The sequence below is a fragment of the Serinus canaria genome, chromosome 2 (assembly GCF_022539315.1).
Source record: "Serinus canaria isolate serCan28SL12 chromosome 2, serCan2020, whole genome shotgun sequence".
Taxonomy (NCBI): Eukaryota; Metazoa; Chordata; class Aves; order Passeriformes; family Fringillidae; genus Serinus; species Serinus canaria.
Genome location: NC_066315.1, coordinates 104,239,899 through 104,259,762, shown reverse-complemented (window position 1 = coordinate 104,259,762; position 19,864 = coordinate 104,239,899). Strand labels below are relative to the sequence as shown.

At 40.2% G+C, this 19,864-nt stretch overlaps 1 protein-coding gene across 2 annotated transcripts; it reads left to right on the top strand.

The window, feature by feature from the left end:
* Positions 1 to 236: 236 nt before the first annotated feature.
* Positions 237 to 19,450, top strand: USP14 (ubiquitin specific peptidase 14). 2 transcript variants are annotated; one of them, XM_030239484.2, is made up of 16 exons: positions 237 to 381; positions 2,832 to 2,977; positions 3,508 to 3,540; positions 5,005 to 5,109; positions 6,730 to 6,833; positions 8,885 to 8,943; positions 10,774 to 10,904; positions 11,209 to 11,289; positions 12,022 to 12,101; positions 13,600 to 13,714; positions 15,080 to 15,145; positions 15,438 to 15,530; positions 16,527 to 16,655; positions 17,699 to 17,759; positions 18,399 to 18,506; positions 18,633 to 19,450. In XM_030239484.2, the coding sequence occupies exons 1-16, from the start codon at positions 366 to 368 to the stop codon at positions 18,782 to 18,784; spliced, it is 1,479 nt and encodes a 492-aa protein (XP_030095344.1). In that variant the 5' UTR covers positions 237 to 365; the 3' UTR covers positions 18,785 to 19,450. The 2 variants fall into 2 exon arrangements, with proteins under 2 accessions (XP_030095344.1, XP_050826676.1); XM_050970719.1 differs by lacking the exon at positions 237 to 381 and adding an exon at positions 687 to 705.
* Positions 19,451 to 19,864: the final 414 nt, after the last annotated feature.

The window sequence follows — 19,864 nt, the reverse complement described above, 5'->3', positions numbered from 1 at the left end:
CCCAGCGCGTCACCAGCCCCGCCTGCAGCTCATTCCGGCGGTAGGGCCCGTTCCACACCCCATCCCGGGCTGCTCTGCCCAGGGCTCGCAGGACTACCGGGATGCAGGCCGGGCCCGCTCCCGGCCCGCTCCCGCCACCGGCCCCGCCCGTTCCGGCGGTGCGCGCGCACCGCTCCCGCCCCGCTTCCGCCGCCCGGCCGCGCTTGCAGCGTCATCCCGGGGGCTGGTTTGAATGAGACCCCGAGCGGGGCCGGGACCCGCCGCCGCCACCGCCGCCCTCCCGCGCCCGCCCGCCCCGCCAGCGCCGCGCCTCGCCGCCCTGCGCCCGCCCGCCCCGCCGTGCGCCCGGGCCGCGCCGCTCCGCCATGCCGCTCTTCTCAGGTGAGCGCGGCGCCCGCCCCTCCCGCCGGGCCCGGCCCGGGAGCGCTGCCCCGGCCCCGTGGCGGGAGGCGCCTCGCACGTGCGCGCCCATCCCGGCCGGGCCGGCGGCGGGAGCGGCCCGGGAGGCGCGGCCCGGGCGGTGAGGCGGGAGGGAAGGGAAGCGGGGAGGCAGCGCTGGCCTGGCCCTGCTGGCGGGAGGGCGGGTGTCAATCGCGGGCCGCCGTGCCTCGGCGCTGCCCTGCCTCGCTTTGCTCCGGCTTCCTGCTTAAAGAGAAGTGGCGCTGTCCCTCTGGCGAGCCAGAGCGCCGCATCTGCGCCTTCCAGGTGTGTCCGCCTCCGCTCTTTAAAAATCCATTATATCCTACAGGCTCCGATGGGTTGGAGAAGCCCAAGTCCAACCTTTGACCAGGCACCACTATGTCAACTAGACCAGGGCACTGAATGCCACATCCAGCCCGTTCTTACACACCACCAGGCATGGTGACTCCACCGCCTCCCTGGGCAGAATATTCCAGTGTGTAATCACCCTTTCTGTGAAGAAATTCATCCTAATGTCTAGCCTAAACCTAAAATTAAAGCTTTCTTAAATTGTACCTCATCCTGCTGGCCCTTCTTGCTGTGAGGAAAGGTTTCCGCAGAAGACTTCAAGACCAAAGCCGCCAGTGACGCTTCTGGGACCAGTTACTGTCTTGATAATATCTCACAGATTTGGCTTGTTTGGGCTTTTCAGTTTTTTAGGTAGCATGCAGCCTCAGTACACAGCTTGTCCACTGTTTTGGCTGTGGTTAGCCGACTGGGATCCTTATGTCAGTGTAACGATTTTTCCTGAACTCATCCAAATCTAGTGGTGTTTCCACCACTGGAGATATTCGGGAATGATTTGGGCACAGTCCTGTGGCTTGTGCTTTGGGATGGCCCTGCTAGAGCAGCGAGGTTGGATGAGATGAGCCTCTGTGGTCCCTTCCAGTCGTCCCGTTCTGTGAAGTGTATGCACTGTTTTCTGATCAGCAGGGAAAATACATCTTTCCTCTTTCTTACTTTACATTGTTTTCAAATTAACAAGTTTCTCTTTTGTTTTGCACAAAGTTTTGGTTGCAGTCTCTGAAGAGAAGACAGTCATGCTCTTCCATTCTTCCTCTTGAGTGCTGCATTGTCAAAACCAGCGACACTACAGATTAATAATTGCTAACTCTTCTGCATATTTAGCAGTGGAGGCATGACTCTTCAAAAATTCAAAACCCAAAAGTCTGTGCAGCTGACTTGTTCAGTGACTGAGTGGGTTGTCTTCCTGCAAAATGGGAAAAGCTTTGTGCTTTGTAGGTCTTAAATATGCAAAATAATGAATGTGTTATTAAAAAAATCAGAACATTGGGCAAGATAGAGGATGCTTTCTATTAGAAATACTGAAACCTTGGTCATTTGAGTTCCTTTGTAGACTAATTTAGTCGAACTCATTTAGACTTGCTTTTGATTATTCTGTGATATTACACATCACAAGCATTGCATAGATGTGAAATCTGAACCATTTTGGAAGGGTTTTCAAAATTATGGCTTCTAAGAGTTTTGTGTTTTGAAAAGGTATGGTTGCTGTGATACATTTATGTAAAACCAAAGTAGAGGTAGAAGGGTGTGGCTTTCCTAAAGTCTGGTATTTCAGCCACTTACTGTGCATCTAGGATATTGCAGTGTGCTGTATTTTACAGATTTTCAGTAAAATCTCAGCTTGCTAAGGAAGCCTTATGTGCCTGTGTTAGTTCTTGGAAGTGGTCAAAGATGGGTTAATGTTCTATTCACTGTAGAGGCACACAGCTTATTCCAGGCATTTTTTGTCTGTTCTTGGTCATTACTTGCCTCACCACAGTGAAGTTAGCATTCCATTGTGCTATTCTGCCCCCTGTTTCTGCTGATGATCCCATTTCCAGCATTGAGGTTTACATTTGTTGTGGCCAAATTTCACTTTGCTTCTTAATTCCAGTCCTGCACCTTACTGGGGTCAATAGCCTTGCTTTTAAAGAACACTATTGTTTTCCTCTGAAGGAGGACGGAAGTGCTACGGATAACTGAGCTGGAATCGCACCTCTGAACTTCCTTCAGAAAGTTCAGTTGTTTGCAACAAGCAGTGCCAAGAGAATGGGAGAGTTAGTTCCAAACTGCTTTTCTGAAGACCTGCAGAAGGGCTTCTCATGCTGTTAGACATACTTACTGCTTGCAGAGTTTCTCAGCATGTATGTTACTTTAGACTTGTTTTGTGGGATATTTTTAGACCTGCTGGAAGTGGTATGTTCTGATGGATGAGGTGCCATATAGTAAAGGCGTTCCCTAGCTTCGTTACTGACAATTTTAAGAGCCGAAAACAGAATATTTTGAGACTGTATGAAGTCTTGGTAATCTTGGTAATTGAATTCTTGAGTATTAGGAAATAATCAAGTTTCAAAACATTTTGTTTGCAGTGAATGTGAAATGGGGAAAAGAGAAATTCGATGGCGTGGAGCTGAACACTGACGAACCTCCGATGGTCTTCAAAGCCCAGTTATTTGCACTGACTGGAGTTCAGCCAGCCAGACAGAAGGTTATGGTTAAAGGAGGAACTCTGAAGGTAGAAATCAGTTTTTTATATAATTTTTATATTATGTCTAACTTTGTTATGTGTTAACATGAACAACGATGATGTTTGTGGGTGTTCCTCCGGAAGATCTTTGGTTGTGTGTGTTAAACTGACTGCACTTCTTTATTCATTTATACAGAACAGCTTGGTGGGAGACTTCGTTTTTTTTTATGTTCAGAATCTGAATGCAAGTTTTTTCTTTCTAGCTTGTTTAAGAGAAGTTTCTTCGTTGCATCTCTACTGGAGACTTACTGGTGTAATGAGACACAGGCAATTTTGCTGCAAAAAGTTGTTTACATTTAAGCAGTGTTGAACAATGCGTGGGAAACCTTATTGAAAACAAAGCTTGGCTGCTTTTTATTTTAGTCAGATGAGACTTGATAACATGTAAATAGTTAATATTGTGTAACCTTGGATGAAACACAATTGTATATTTAGAAATGTGATTAATATTAATGAAAATACTTGCTACAAGTATCTTGCTACAAGATAATTAACTTGTCTCTTATTTTATTTCACAGGATGATGACTGGGGAAACCTAAAAATAAAGAATGTAAGTTCTGAGCAGTAACTAAATTTTACTATTCTGATTTTTTTATTTTGGCATTTAAAGAAAGACTTGAAAAGTGCTTGCTATTTCTTTTTTAATGGGCAGTGCTATCTCAGAAAGTTTTACCTTGATGAAAAATAATTTTTTAGATGTCATATGTAAGCATGCTTAGAAAGGTCTCACCATTGATTTATGAAAAAACTTCTTTTTTTGCATCAGTAGAGAGCTCATACTGTCTTTTCTGGAGTACTTGAGTGCATATATTTATTTATTCCATACAAGAAATGTTCTTGATCAGAGCAGTGCTGTCTTATCTGTGATCGTAAAAACCAGTGATGTTGTTTAGAGAGCTCTGGTGAACGTGGGTACTGTCTGCAGACCCTTGTCCTTGCACATCCCCAGCATGGACAAATGTGTTGGGGATGCTGAAACTACACCTCTGCTTATGTCCTTTTTTACCAGCCTGCTGAAATGTGCTCTCCTGTGTTAAATAGCCGCTGTCTTTAAAGAAAGCCATTAGTAATGGCAATTCATACCTTTGGCTAGTTCAAAAAGAAAACAGAAAGTGTGTTTATGTTGCTTGCCTGTATCATATTGCATCAGGGAATCCCACAGATTTTTGTTGGGTTTTTTTTTTTGTGTCATTTTTGTTACTGTACGTCTCTTGTAACCTCTTGTAACAGCTTCAGTAAAACTGAAGTTTTGCTCCAGTTCTTCACTGGGCAGATTGAATTAGGAAGCATTGCTCTTACCCTTGTAACTAGTTTGCAAGCATCTGTTAGCAGCCTGTAGCTGCAGCTATTCTAGCAAAGTTATTCAGCAGAAAACACAGTACTTAATATACTTGTCTTTTTCTGCATGTGTTGTGCTAATAGCTGCTTTTATTCATTTTAATAATGTTATATACAGGTTCTAGGGGTTTATTTACACTGTCAAAGCAGTTTGTCTTCATTCTGTTGCTCATCCTTTTCCTTAGCACTGTATGTTTCAAGACTCCAGATAGTCATTTTCCCCTCCTTTGACAGATCTTATTGTGTGCATGTGCTCCTGTTGAATGCTGAAAGAGTCCTTTTCATATTGTGCTAGTTCAGCAAGCATGGAAACCTGACTGACATTTTTTTTACCCTTTAAATGTTAGTTCTCATGTCTAAACTGATGTGGTAGTTTAGGTTATTTTTCACTTTTCAACTAGTTTAACCCAGAACTTGCCAGGAAAGCTCACCAGATATTTCAGTAGAAACATTTAGCATGGATAATTCTGTAGAGTTGTTCCTCTTATCTAGGTACTTCCTAGATAAGAGGAATTGAGGTACACCCTAAAGTCACAGTAGTGCAGTGTTGGTTCTGTTAAACTAAGAGATAAATAAGCTGTGTTTGTTTTTGGGGAAATAGCTGAAGTATGTTAGGAGGGTTTGAGTGGAAATAGCTGTCCTTAGACATGGATTGTTGTTTTTGCTGTGTCTCAAGGGGATGACCTTACTAATGATGGGTTCCGCCGACGCGCTCCCAGAAGAGCCGGTTGCTCGCCCCATCTTCGTGGAGGACATGACAGAGGAGCAGTTGGCTTCGGCTGTAAGCATGTTTCCAACTTCAGTTTCTTGAAAACCTTCCAGGAATGGCAAGTTTTTAAATACTTGCAGTTGCTTAAAAGTGGGTTTTGAAACTGTAGTGTCTGTTTAGTATCTTCACCAAGCATCACAAATTTACATCGATGACCAAACTGGGAGCAGTGAAAAGAAATCTGGGATTTAATTTAAAAATCATACAATTAGTGCCATTTTTCCTTTCAGCAGGCAGCTTAGTAGATTTTCTAAAAATAGCATTGCTGGTGTTTTTAAACATGAAGTTGTATTGCCCTTACTGCATCAGTGTCCTGTACTTTGTCTAAACAAGGCCTCTTAGATATGCAGAATTATTTCCTGCTTCTTTCATATCTGTGAGGAGAGACTAGAATTTGTTTTGGGGCGGGGTGTATTTGTTTGTCCATGTTACTAGTATTAGGTCAGCTTTGTGAAACATGAAAATAAGTTTGACACACTGTTTTGCTTTGTGGAAGTGAAGTCTGAAAGAGCATAATTATTATTTTCTTAATGAAGAAACTCCTGAGTTTCCTTTTTTACAGCTTGAAAGGCTTAATTTTCTTATCAGTCATTTGTACTGCAAGCTTTGTCATACTTAACAGTTACATGACTGTTGTCAGCTGTGCATGCAGAACAGAAATACTTTTTTGCATGTCTGTATGAAAACGGATCTGTAGTTCAGCACTGGGTTTGTAGTTCAGCTCCAGGATGTAGTGCTTTCCAGGCCCACCTGCAGGTGAAGGGTAACTATGTATTTTGGAGTAACCCCATACACAGACATTGAGATAACTGAGAGGCAAGCAAGGAGGTGATTTCACTGTCAGAAAACATTTTGAAAATGTTGGTCACACGGAAATTTTGTTATACAACAAAATTCAATTGTCTGCATCTATTCACTTGTTAGAAATGCTGAATGAGTTCTCACTTCCTAAAATAATCTGTTGGTATTGGTATGCAGTACTACTTCAGTTTCATTAAACTATGTGTTTTTCCCTGACAAATACCTAAGTATTCAGGATTACAGAAAAGGAAAGAAAAATTCTGTTAGGTGGTGGTTTATAGTTATTTCTGAAACTGGTTAGCTTACTATTAGTTGGCCTTCACATTGATCAAAACTTCAGGAATTCACAAGTTGTCTGAAAAGATCAAGTTAATGATCTGTTGCAAATTTCTGGAGAGCAGTTTAAACAATGCTTTTGTTTCCAGCTATGAACTCCATAATTTTCAAAGTTTTACTGAAAACTGATTTTAATTAAAACAATCAGTGCTTTGTACAAATGTATTCATGTGGAAATTTCACGGAAATAGAATTTTAAGGTCAAAACTTGAATGGGATTATAGTTGAACTTTCTGAATAATTGCATGCTTGAAGAATATATTCATTAAACTAAACCCCCAAAGCATTGCTGAATGTTTCCTATAAGTATCAAATAGTGCAATGATAAATATAATCATAAAGTGGATCTGGAAAACCTCATAACATTTGATGGAACATTCCAGATTTTATGCATAATTCATGTGCTTAGAAGTTGATGTCACGTTATAGGGTTTGTACAAAAACGGTTGCCACTTCTCTCTGACCTTCAAGCACCCTTGTGAATTTTTTTGGTAGATGGAATTGCCATGTGGATTGACAAACCTTGGCAACACTTGCTACATGAATGCTACGGTTCAGTGTATCCGATCGGTGCCAGAAGTGAAAGAGGCCCTTAAAAGGTAGGACAAAAACACCATGACTAAAATGTTTCCTTTAGCTTATGAAGTAGGTATTTTGCAGAATGGTCATCTTAATACTGGTATGGATTATCATGACAGTCTATTACTCTTTAGGTCTACTCAAGATTGACAGAATGATCCATTAAAGTTTATCCTATGGCTGTGTTAGTCTGTGCTTTAATAAAGAAGTCAAGGCTTTGTGTTTCTTAGGCTTTGTGAACTGGCTTTTAATAGAGAGAATGTGTTTTGCTTAGCTAGAAAGTAGTTCCTATCAAGACCAGTTTGAAATTCTAAAATAAGCTTCTGAACTCTTAACCTTGTGGTTTTTTTTTTTTTTTTTTTTTTTTTTTCTGTTAGTTTTTATGGTTCTGTTCTGCATAAAAGAATCATATGGGAGTCCTGTTCCTTTGAGAAATATTTCCTGCAATGGCTCTATTGCACAGTATTTTCAGCTGTGAAATTCTGACATTTGCTGCTTGGAGATACAGCAGGAAGTTCTGAGACATGCCTTCATAGGATTTTCTTTTGTTTGCTAATTTGTTCTGATTGTAGGATAACTTTTCTGATTTTTGTTTCTTTGTTTTTGTTATTTATGACTGAAATGTGAAAATGGCCAGTGAGTTTTTTTGCTTGGGTGGTTTTTTCTTTTTTTTTTTTTTTTTTTTTTTTTGTAAGGAATATAAACAAAACTTGGAAGTTATGAATATTGAAGGAAAAAAGAATATCTGCCAATGTGGCCTGAATTTGTCCTCCAGATGAATTGTAATGAGAAAACAATGAGTTTTTAAAAAGTGATGATTAGGTAGAGCACTATTGCTGTCTTAGGGTTAATTTCATTCCTTTTCTCCTGCTTTCTTGATTCTGTGGTACCCAGCTGGATATTCTGTATTGCTGTAATTACTTGTTATTGAAGTAGTTATAAACAGTTTTTCATTCTGTTAGCAGGTGAACCTTTATTATTAAGCACTGAGAACTACTCGTGAAGTACAGAAATTTGGTTTCAGGGTTTTTATTGACTATCAGTGCTATCATTTTTGGAAAGTCTTTATTTCCTTGTGAAAGACTCTTGAGTTATGGCACTTAGTCTGAATACTGGACACATTTAACATACCAAAAAGCAAAATGTAGCCCGTGAAACTGGCAGACTGCAATACAAGATGTGGCCGTATTGTCTGTGGGAAGTCAGATTCACACTCGGATTCAAGCTCTGTTTTTCCCTGGAGATTTAGCCTTTTTTTGGTCTTCCCTGCTTGATGACAGCATAGGAGGCTGTAGGGTGCATGGCAGTGGGAAGGTGTGAAAGGACTCACTTGGGAAAGCTGTTACAGCTTCTTTCCTCAGGCCTGCTCTGCTGATCTCCCCAAGGTACTCCTCCCTGTTCTGTGGCATCATCTAGCATGGTCAGAATTTCCAAAGTTCAGTCTGAGATTAGAGAATATCTGAGACCCTCCTTTTGCTTGAAGGCTTTGGGGAGTCCATCTGTTCCTCATTCAGCTGCTAAATTAGGAATTTAAAGAAGAGTGGTAAGTTCTTGTCATATAGGTGGACTCCCACTCCTTTTCAGTCTAGGAAATACTTCCCCAAGAAAGCATCTCACCTCTCACTGTTTTGCTTCTGCTGTGGAGGGAGGAAGCAAGCTTGCTCTCCATCTCTGTGCATTTTTTGTGCCATCTATCCCTGAAGGTGTTTTTTTCCCCATGTATCTGAAGAAGCCATGGCAAATGTTTCAGAAATGGGGTATCTTTTGTTCAGACTTTCTCAGTTTCTTTAAAAATAAAACGAGTCTTTGAGGCAGAAGGGAAGCAGCAGTGATGTAGCCAGACTTCTTGGTCTGCCTTTATTTAGTGTCTGAAAGAGGCCAGTTTTCATTTGCTTCCATGCTTGCAAAATAGGTGAAACTCTGAGGTAAATGTGAGTGAATTTTACCTTTGATTACTTCTGGCTTGGTGATAATTTCCTTTAAATGAATCCAGTTGCTGCCTGCTTCAAAAACCCAACTGTCCTTCCTGTTTGTGTTTAATGGCATGCAAATTAATTTTTTTCCCTTTTAGGTATGGTGGTGCCTTAAGAGCTTCAGGAGAAATGGCCTCTGCTCAATACATTACTGCAGGTTGGTGTTTAGAGTAGAAAAGAGGGGTTTAGACAAGTGTGTGATTTCCTGCTAACTGCAGATGAAATTTGCATTGTTCTTTCGGGCATATGCCTTAGGAATGTCAGATCTGCTGGCACTGGAGGATTCATTTTGTCTTTAAAGGATATTCTGCCCCTGCCTGCAAGGCATTTTATCTCTGCACATTGTCAGGCTGCAGACTAGGGAAAAGACACTTCAGAGTGATCTAGGCTTAGATAGAAACAACTTGTATCTCTTAATTGGTTTACAGGTAGGCATGAAGTAATTGGAACTTCCTAAAGCAGATTCCATCCACCTATTGATTTGATCAGTTTGTGTAGAAATACTTTAGTTCTTTGTTTCATGTAGTGGTAGGCTAACACCATATTCCTGGGATATGTACGTCACTGGTATTTTTTAATATGATTTATTGCCTGAGCATTATTGTTACAATGGAAACTGATGCTTTATCAGTGGTCTTAGCCTTTGCCCTAAAGATCCAGATTTCATAACTGGAATGGAAAGGAGAGTCTTCAAAACAGAAGTTACTCTTTGTTGTGGTGGTCTGGGTGCTCACACTGTGGGAGATCACGGTGGCCCCGTATCTTCAAGCTCTAACTAGAGTTCCAGTTAGACCCCTTACACTTGAACAAGGGTACTACTTGTCCACTTTTTCTTTTTTTACTCTATTTCATTGCCCCACTAAGATGCTGGGCCAGGACACTGGGATTTCTACCAGTCCATTTAAGGAAAAACAAAACAATATAAGGAAGGAAAGGTCCAGTTTGTGGGTATGCCTGCTGATCGAATTTTGGGGTGGTAAGTTCAATGGTTACTCTATACAGCCATGCCTGCCCCTCCCCTTTTCACTGCCTTTACTTTGTGTCCCTTGTTTTCTTTTTAAGGTGACAGCTCTGCTTCTTAGGAATTTTAATAGTTTAAGTAATTTGTAGTTAATTCTTGGGTGCTGAGCTGTTCAGGAACTCCTGCATGACACTTATGGCATTTTTTTTTTAATTGCTGTGTCATATCAGTTGCACCTCTTATCAAGGTCAGTGAAGACATTTCTGAAAGAGGAAGCAGCTTACCTCGGTTCCCTGTAATCTTGCCTATATTCACTTGCTGGAGAGAAAAATTCATTAGTCTCTTCTCTTGTAAATTAGTGACCATGCAGATTGTTGCCTACCTCACAGGGTTGTTGTGAGGATTAACAGGTACTTTTGAAGTGATCTGTGGGTTTAAAATGCTGTAACTTGGGTAGATAAAACATATGCTAGAGTATGGAACGAAAAAGAAAGCCATGTGTGTTGTCATGCAGTCAGTATCATTCATTGGATTGCATATAGTTATGAGCTCTCTGCACATATGCATACATATACTTGTTTTCCTGGGTCTTAAGCATGGGTGTTTCCTCGATATTTTATTAAAGTTTTTTTTCCTAGTAGCTGGTGAAACTTAAGTTGCTCTAGAGGATAGTTTGTGAATGCCTCCTGGTTTCTCTTGTGAAAACATTGTTCCTCAGATGTATTCCAAACGAAATCTTAATAGCTCAACTTTTTTTTTTCCTGTTAGCAGCCAGGAAAGACAAGGCAATATGTGCCAAATTCTCAGAATTGCCACCTTTATGCTTTCAAAGTTGTGTTCAGAAAGGAGATCATAGGTGCATCTGTTATACCACCTGGAAAATTTGGTCCTGCTTTGGAAAGATCAAATTGGACACTGTTAAATGATCAGTCTTTAAATGTTGTTGCTGTTTTACTGTTCTTTTTATGTTTCCTGCCATGTTTGAATTGTTTTTTCGCTTCTCAAAGCATTCACTTTTTCTTCAAGCTCTTAGAGACTTGTTTGATTCCATGGATAAAACTTCCTCCAGTATCCCACCTATCATTCTCCTGCAGTTTTTACATATGGCCTTCCCACAGTTTGCAGAGAAAGGTGATCAAGGCCAGTACCTTCAACAGGTAAAGACCAATTATTAGCTTATTGTTTAATATTCTGTAGTATGTTGGAAGTTGAGAACAAGAACATTTTAAGACTTTCCTTCTCCTGTGAAAATAATTACTCCCAGTAAAGTGAGGTGGTTTTTCTGTAGAAAAATTGTATAGAAGTTGAATGTAGTATCAAGTGCTAGTTTTAAGAATGCATGGTGGAATTGGGAGAAATTCTTAGTTAAGGAATCCTCATGTTTGGCTTTATAATTGATGGGTTTAATGTTATTAAATCATGATGCTTGTATTCAGATTTAATGTTGTGTTCCCTTCCTAGGATGCCAACGAGTGCTGGGTGCAGATGATGAGGGTACTACAGCAGAAACTGGAAGGCATAGAAGGTGATACAATTATGGAGGTAATTGTAGTCTCACTCTAACCAGGATAAGGATTTATAGTATTTCACAAATGTTTTGTTCAGTATTATCTGTTTGTGAGTTCTTTAACATATGTCTGGAATAGTGAAAATGCTTTCTGATGTCTCTGATCAGCACAATGCTGCCATGGTCCTGTCAGTGATGCTGTGGAGTGTGCTAAAGGAAACCCTTCCCTTTGGGCTGTGTAAGGCAGTGTTGCACTAAGCTGGTGGTGACACCCTCTCATGCATGTGGCAGCTGGCCCTGATAACCTGTGAATTCAGCACATAAGAACTTTTTTTCTGAAAAAAGTGTGCTGCAGTTTTAACTTGAATGGTTAATCTGATACAAGGAATTGCTGAAAGTTTTTCCCGAGATTCTATCAGAACAGCTTTCTCTTTTCTCTGTAATCTATTTTCTGGAGAATCTTGGCAGAGCCTTGGAAGTCTGTCCTGAAACTTAAGGTAGATTTAAGTTGAGGGGCTAGGGATTTATGAATTTTTGATCTTGCTTGTTAATGGGCTTCAGGTTGGTTTTATCAGCATGTTATAAGCATATTTGTTTTGAAATTTCTGTGCTGTGTAAGAAGATTACCTGACTAGGAGAAAATGCACCTATAGAAAGATGAAGGATTAGGTTTTAAAGAATTTAAATAAATGGGGTAATTTTGTCTGTAGAGAAGACTGTATTTACATTCTGTTTAAAGTTACATCATAAGAGATTTTGTTTTACAGACAGATTCTGGAGCTACAGCCGCATCCACTAAAAAGAAGAGTTTAATTGATCAATTCTTCAGCATTGAATTTGAAACAGCGTATCCTAAAGACTAAGGCAAGACATCAACAATGTTGATTTCATACTTTAGTGGTTGAGTTCAGGGAGGATGAAAAGCATTGTTTAGAATAGTATGGAAAATGAAGGTGTAGGCTAGGGAATGGGGTCATGATGTTGTGCAGGAGTACACAGAACTTAAGATTGGATATACTTTGAGAGAGAGGATGATGTGAGGAGAAAGAATGGTAATGGAAATCTACAGGGAAAAAAACCCTTGTTGATTTTCAATAGCAGATTTCCCCCCCCAGACAAGATTGGTACTTACCAGCTTCAAGGCTGCAGACATGCTTTATCCAGCTAAAAGTAGTTATTGTCCTAAATAAGTTTTTTTGGCTTGTAAGGGTGTGTTGCTGTCATACCTGGTGTACTAAAGATGCACAAAAAGTTGCTTGATTGATTTCTTAAGGAATAAATTAGGCGTCCACAGTTGTATGAGTAAGAAACAAATGCAGCTGACAACTTTCTGGTGGGTTCTTTATAGCAAGAAGAAGAGGACATGACCATATGGGGCACACATCTCATGGCACGTATTACTCTTTTCCCATTTCTCCACCCCAAAATCCTGGCTGTCATCAGACTGAGCACCACTTTTAGAAAGAATTATACACTGCATTTTGCTTGCTGGAAATGAGGAAACATCCCCTTAGATGAGGTGCTGTATCTCATAGCTTGGTAGTAGTGAGGAATAAAGGTCTTTTTTAAGGTAAGAATCATGCATCTCTCTCCCTCTTCTGTGATGTTTGTTGTCCTTAAAATAGTTGGGAGTCTTGGAATGTGTAGCTAAGAGGAATGATGCATAGGCCAGTATCAGCAAGAAGACTTGTTAGAAGAGTTGCAGACTTTGAAAGTGTGATTACAGCAGCATTTGTAGAATAGCTGCAGTCAGAAAAATACCTGGTTGGAAGGAGGTGGATGAGAGAAAAACATTGGGCTAGAACTATGAAAAGAGGAGAGGACAGACAGAACAATTAAAATGAATGTGTAGAAAATAATGAAGGAATTAATTTTATTTCAGTGAAGAGGACAGATACAAGGTAGGGAAAGGAGGCTCTGCATATTGAAAGAAGCAGGAAGTCTGGCCAGCAGCAGCAGTAAAAGAACTTTATTAAACATAAGCAACAATGAAGTGTAATGTTGCAGGAGGGTGTTAGCAGCCAGTTAATGTGTTCTGTGTCGTGGGGGTTGGGTGGCGATGGGGGAAAAGAAAGAAAAAGCAGGCTCAGCTTAAATGGTGATCCAAGACTTATTTTCCTTTTTTTGGTGTGCTGTCTGCCCCTGCTGCCCCTTGCTCTTAGCCACAAAGGAACAGATTGGTCTGAAGGAAGGGCTCCCTCAAATCCTTTTTGTGCTATGAGAAGTAAAAGTACTGTCCACACAAGCACAGAATTACCTAAATTGCTGTGCTGCTTGGCATGTTCTTTTCACTAGAGCAGTAGTTCAGCTCTTGGTGCATGATGGTTTTCCTTAATTTTGTGAAGCATGAAATGTACAGAAGCCGAAGAAGAAGAAGTAACTAAAGGAAAGGAGAATCTCCTTCAGCTTAGCTGCTTTATCAATCAAGAAGTGAAATACCTGTTTACAGGACTAAAATTGGTAAGCTATTGCAACTTTCATTGAATTGAAATTCTAAATGGCCTGTGTATTTCTCAGTTGAAATTCTAAGTGACCTAAATGCACATAGTTCTAAGTGTATTTAATCTGTAACTTGGAATTGATGCCTGCTGTCCAAGCTTTACAAAGTTTCAGGAATCTTTTTGGTGTTCATTGAGAAGATGGCTGTGAAAGGGAATTGCATATTAATGTCAAACAGACTTCAGCAGAGCATTGTCTTGACCCTGACATGGTCTTCACCATGCAGGTAACCAAATGCAAGGCAGTTTGCTCCTTGTTTCTTCAGTTTGGTTTCACTCCAGACTGAGCAGTATCATGATTTGTGCAGCAGTCAGTTCCTAGAAGGTCCAAAAGTCAACTTGGAAGTAGGGTGGCATTTTGGTTCCTAATTGAAACCCTACCAGGTGGCGTAACAACTAAATATGATTTTGCAGATTTTAAAGGGGGTGTTATTTTCTGTCAGACAACAGCATTCTCAAACATTTTTTAAGTAGAACTCCTTAAGGTAGTCTGTGCTTTATATGTATGTATGTATTTTAAAATTGTAAGGGCTTTTTGGGGAGAGTCTGAAGTAGAAAGGAGAGAAGGAGAGGAGCTACTGCAAAACCTTTGTAGTAACTGTATAAGACTAGGGCAGTGATGTGGTTTGTACAGGACTAAAACCAAGTTGCATGATTCTCAGATAATCTTTGTATATCTCTGTATCTCTGTCTTCCTTTTTTTTTTTTTTTTTTTCCCTAACAGAATTTAGAAGGAAAAGCAGGATGAAATAGCTAATGCTCACAAGTGAAAAAAAACCATAAAAAAGGAAACTTCCCTTTCAGGCCAAAAAAAATCTACAATTTATGCTAGATTGCCTGGAGCAAGAGAATTGCAACACTAAGAACCAAGCTAGTCTTTCCTGGAATTTTGTTAGGAGACACCAGCTGTCAATTTAGATGCATCTTTGGCTGCTTGAGACTGAGAGCTGAGAAATGTGCAAATCCTCTTCTCTCAGGAAACTTCAGATTTTTTTCAGTTGTGTTCCAAGCATATGATACATTTGTAACCAAGTCCAGATACAATTCATAATAAAATCCAATTGTGAGTTCTACTCTTGTGGAGCAAAATTTCCTGCAGAGAGCAACTCAGTGTTGTCAGGGTTCAGGAATGAGCCTGGAGCTGAAGGAATGAATGGGCATAGTCCTTTCTGCCAAGGAATTTCAAAATCTTATGTGTTGTAATGGCTGACAGCAATACAAGAGACTGGCAGAACAAGATTTAGTTTATGGTTTGTTTACCCCTGTTGTGCTTTTCTCTAAGCTGTGTTTTATGATGAACGTGTGTTACTTCTTCTTCTTGCAACAGCGTCTTCAGGAGGAAATCACCAAACTCTCTCCAACACTGCAGAGAAATGCACTCTATATCAAATCTGTGAGTGGTACTTTCCTTACTCTTTACAATTCTTTTAACTGTCAGGTTTCTGTTCCAAACCACAAAGTTATTGCTGTAACACCATGTGATTTGTGTTTATAAAGCATCTGAGTATCCACTGCCAAGAAATTTAAGACAGAGCTTCAAAAAAGGAGACCTTATTTCTTTCCTGTGGGTTTGTGTAGAAATACATTCCCAGAATAGACAGTAATTTAGGATGACCAGTGTATAAGGTAAAAAAGATCTGTGAATATTTAAAGTAATAGCTTTTTATAATTTGTTTCTTTTGTAGTCCAAAATTAGTCGCTTGCCAGCGTACCTGACTATTCAGATGGTTAGATTTTTTTACAAAGAGAAAGAATCTGTGAATGCAAAAGTTCTTAAGGTAAGTTTTTTGCATATTGAAATTCAATTTCTCTTTATGTTTTCTTTGAGTTTTTATTAAAGGTAGACAATGAGGACTTGAAGACTACTTACTAAATTGTTTGCCTTTAAATTGCATTTAAAAACATTAAGAGTGCAGTTTCTTTGCTCAAGTACCAAGTAGTTTCGTTCCCAGTTGTTGATGGTGTGTGGCAAACTACACTACCCAAAATAGACTGAGGAAGGAGATAAGGGGCTAAAGTGAATTTGCGCCAGTACTGCTAATATAACATCATGACAAAAACCAAGATGTTTTTTGGTCTTTTCTCACCAGTGGTTCTGAGAAGAATGTTTAACTAAGGAGAAGGCCATGCTTTCAAACTCTGAACAGTGTTCTAATATTGATGGGAGATGTTTATGCTGTCAGACACTTCCTCTATTAGTTATTTTAATTGTCTGGATTTCTGATGGACAAATGCAGGAACCAGCTGCAAACAGCTGAATGTTCTGGTTTGCTTTCTGTTGGCCGTGGCTGACAGACCTCATAGGCTGCCCAGGAGCATCATGATAGGTGCTCCTTCCTTACAAGAGGAGGAAATGAAGTAAGGATTGAAGGTACACGTGAACTATTTCAGAAGGTCGTTTGGATAGCAGAAAATAACATTTTTGCCAGGGTACAGTCATTCTACGTGCTTGCCTCTTTTTTCTTTTTCCTTATGCCTGTATGGGTATTTTTGTAGAGTGAAAGTATGACTAACAGCTAACAATAAAGAATCTGATTTATTGTTAGTCTGTGCTGAATGGAATAATTTATAGTGGTTTGTTTATACTGAATTAGACATTATTCTGTGAAAGCATTGTAGCTCTTTTGGTAAATACTAAAAGAATCCCAGTGGGTCATGTTGCCATCAATTTGAAGAGGGCTGCATTTAATTTGATTGTGTTGTCTTCCCATGGAAGAATGCTTTAATGTGGAGTACCAAATCATGCTAATAAATCTTTGTTTTTTCCTTCCTAGGATGTCAAATTTCCTCTTATGTTGGATGTGTATGAGCTTTGTACACCAGACCTGCAGGAAAAAATGGTTTCTTATCGATCAAAGTTCAAAGATCTAGAAGACAAAAAAGTAAATCAACAGCCAAAGAACGTAAGTCTCCTGACACTTTCACTAATTCATACATCTGAAACTGGGGTACTAATAAGGACTAGAGAAAACTTGATCTCCCTAAATATATTATTTTCTTACATAGCAAACTCCTTGGTATTGAGCTTTAGATATTTTTATGCTGTATTTTCATGAAAATGGTGCGTTTGCTTGATGAGAAATGTTAAATGGTGTAGTCAGACAGCATGTATTAAATGTATTACAGTGTAGTGCTTCTGTTTATTGGTGCTATACCTTATGGTTTTCTGTAAGTTACACAAAATTATTCTCTTCAAATACTACTGTTCGCTGGCTGCTCTGTTCTTCAGTGGAGTGTAGGAAGCTGTTCCCTGCTCAGCAGCTGGAAAGGCTTGTACAAGGCACTGCCATGTGCCTGACTGGTAAAAATTAGAGTACATGTGCCAGTGAGCTTAAAGCCAGCACTGTAAAAACTTGGAAAATGGTCTCATGTCTTATCATAGCTACATAACTCTAAGATTGACTTCCCTGTCTTTACTGAAGACAAAAGTAAATGAGCTAAAAGTGTTGTGTTTTAGCCATTTTTTGAAATGTTTGCTGATATTTTTCCTGGCCTAACTCCTGGCAGAATCTTTTAAACGTCTGGATAAGGCTTGCATCCCCTCTTACACAGATGGGAGCAAGGAAAGAGTGCTATTTTTGAACAGAATGTATTGGCACTGAGAATCTGTCTCTGGTATTTTCTTATTGTCACTTCTGCTGCTAGCAAGCCCCCACCGAGGAATAAATCTGCAATTGCAGAATTGTTTCATAAACAAACCCATAAATCTCGCGTGTGAACACTGCAGGCAGTATGTGCTACAACATGTTTGCTTTAAAACTGATCTTCTTCAGATAAGGGTTTTGTAGGTCCACCTAAAAAATACAATAATGAATTTCTTTCAAGTTGAACAAAAATGTTTACTTAGAAATGTACTTAAATTAATGGAGACTTGAGATTTGATGTGATTGTGCTAGAGCTTTTATTAAACTGTTCCACATGATTTCAACTTACTCTCTTTTTCTAGTCTAGTAAAAGTGATGGTGCACAGAAAGAAGTTAAATATGAACCATTTTCTTTTCCTGATGGTGAGTACAGGGAAGCAAATCAACTTTAAACTAATTTTCTATTTACTTGTGCTTAAGTGTACCTGATGGTAGCACTATTTTGAGAACTCTGTCTCTTTAATGCTTTTGAAAATTAATCTTCCAAGACTGACAGGAGTGGAAAGATTAGGTAAACCAAAACATTGAGATAGTGAAAGGCATAATTGCCATCCACCTGACAGGCTGGTGATAATAGAAGACAGGCACATCAAAAGACATTTGCGTGTAGTGTGCAAGCTGTCTTGTCAGTGTGTGGTAGGAGGCTGAAATCCAACCAAAAACTTAAACTGGACTTCTAAAAGTGGTGGTGCTGGTGTTGCCTCAGTTTTGGGGAGGCTTGGAGCCTGAAGGCCCAAAGCACTCACCCTGTGCATTACATCAGTAATACTTGTGGGTACATATTTATCTCATAAAATTGCACAACATCTTCAGTTTCCTGAGACTCTCCTGGCTGAGAGCTGCTGCTTTAGTTCACAATGGTTTTGTACTGTGGTGTAGCTGGGGTTTTGCACACACGCCTGTGGTGCTGTGGCCTGGCTGATGCATCTTTGGACTGTGAGCTGTTAAAAATACTGCAGCTGTTCAAGTAGGACTCAATGTTACTTTTTCTTTCCCCTTCAGATATTGGCTCTAACAACTGCGGCTATTATGACCTGCAGGCAGTGCTAACTCATCAAGGCAGATCAAGTTCCTCTGGGCATTATGTGTCTTGGGTTAAAAGGAAACAAGGTAAAAAAAATGAACAAATTGCAGTCCTGTTAACCATCCTCACAGCTCCTTTTGGCAAAGGGGCTGTTAAGCAAGCTTAGATTTTATGCAGCTAAGTTACAAATGATCCTCTTGTTTTCCTTGCAGATGAATGGATTAAATTTGATGATGACAAAGTCAGCATTGTTACACCTGAAGACATTTTGAGGTTATCTGGGGGTGGAGACTGGCATATAGCTTATGTTCTACTCTACGGGCCTCGCAGAATTGAAGTGGTTGAAGAAGCAGCTGAACAATAGTCTTCCGTTTTAGCCATTCTGCCTAGGTGTGAAATAAATGTTGATTACTGATCACTTCTTTAACCCCAGAGCTTTAGCAAGTGGATAAATAATTTGTTCAAACCTTCTCATGTGCAGAGGGATATTGTTTTAAAACTGATCCATGTACCAATTAGTCACAATGGGACTGGACTGCCCACTGTGGTGGTGACAATACTTAAAATAGCTTTAATGTCTTGCAAAAGATAATTTTTTTTTAATGAGCCTCTCCTCCTCCTTCTTCTCTAATGTCATCAAGTATTTATTACACACCTACTCTCACATTTGTTACTCTTGCATGGTTTATACCACAGTTCAGTAGCTATCCATCCTTTGCCTTACCTGGCAGTTCTGTTAGGAAGGTAGAAGAGAAACCGTTGCCTTGTTGTGTAACTCAGTGCTGCTGCCCGTAGCCAACTGCTGTGGCTACAATCAAGTATTTGTCCAGCCTGACCTGCTGATTCAGTCTGTTCTGTTGCTGGCATCTCATGATTTCAGAATAAATTGTGATCAACAATGTGTCTCCATTAAAAACAGCTCCTGTCCTGGTACTGTAGTCAGTATGCGTTTGTTTTCACTTCTTGGGCCACCACTGATGAATGTCTCAAAGCAGTCATGGAATAAAGTCACTTTTTTTTTTAAGCTGTAGGGATGTGTCTCCTGTCCTGTTACTCCTTATTCAGTAGCTAAGTCCAGTGTGGTGGCTGCAAAACTGGGCTTTGTGTATTTACAGGATCCTCTGCAGTAACTGGATGTGTGTGACTGCTGTAAAAAAAGCCTTTCAGCACTGGCTATAGCCTAAAAAGCACTATTTAGGTCATCAACCCCCTCACCCCTCCAAGTACAGGTTCCCAGTGTTGATGTGGCCCACTGCCTTCTGGAAGAGCTGGTCCAGATTCATATGAAATACTTTCACATCTGTAGGCAGGATGGTGAGTTGGCCTGTGCCTTACTTGATTGGAAAAGGTCCTTCTTTTACCCTTCCCTGGGAACACTGGCATCAGCTCTGCCCATCACACATAGCTCTTCGGCCTTGCAATTGCTACTCCAGTGCCACCTTCC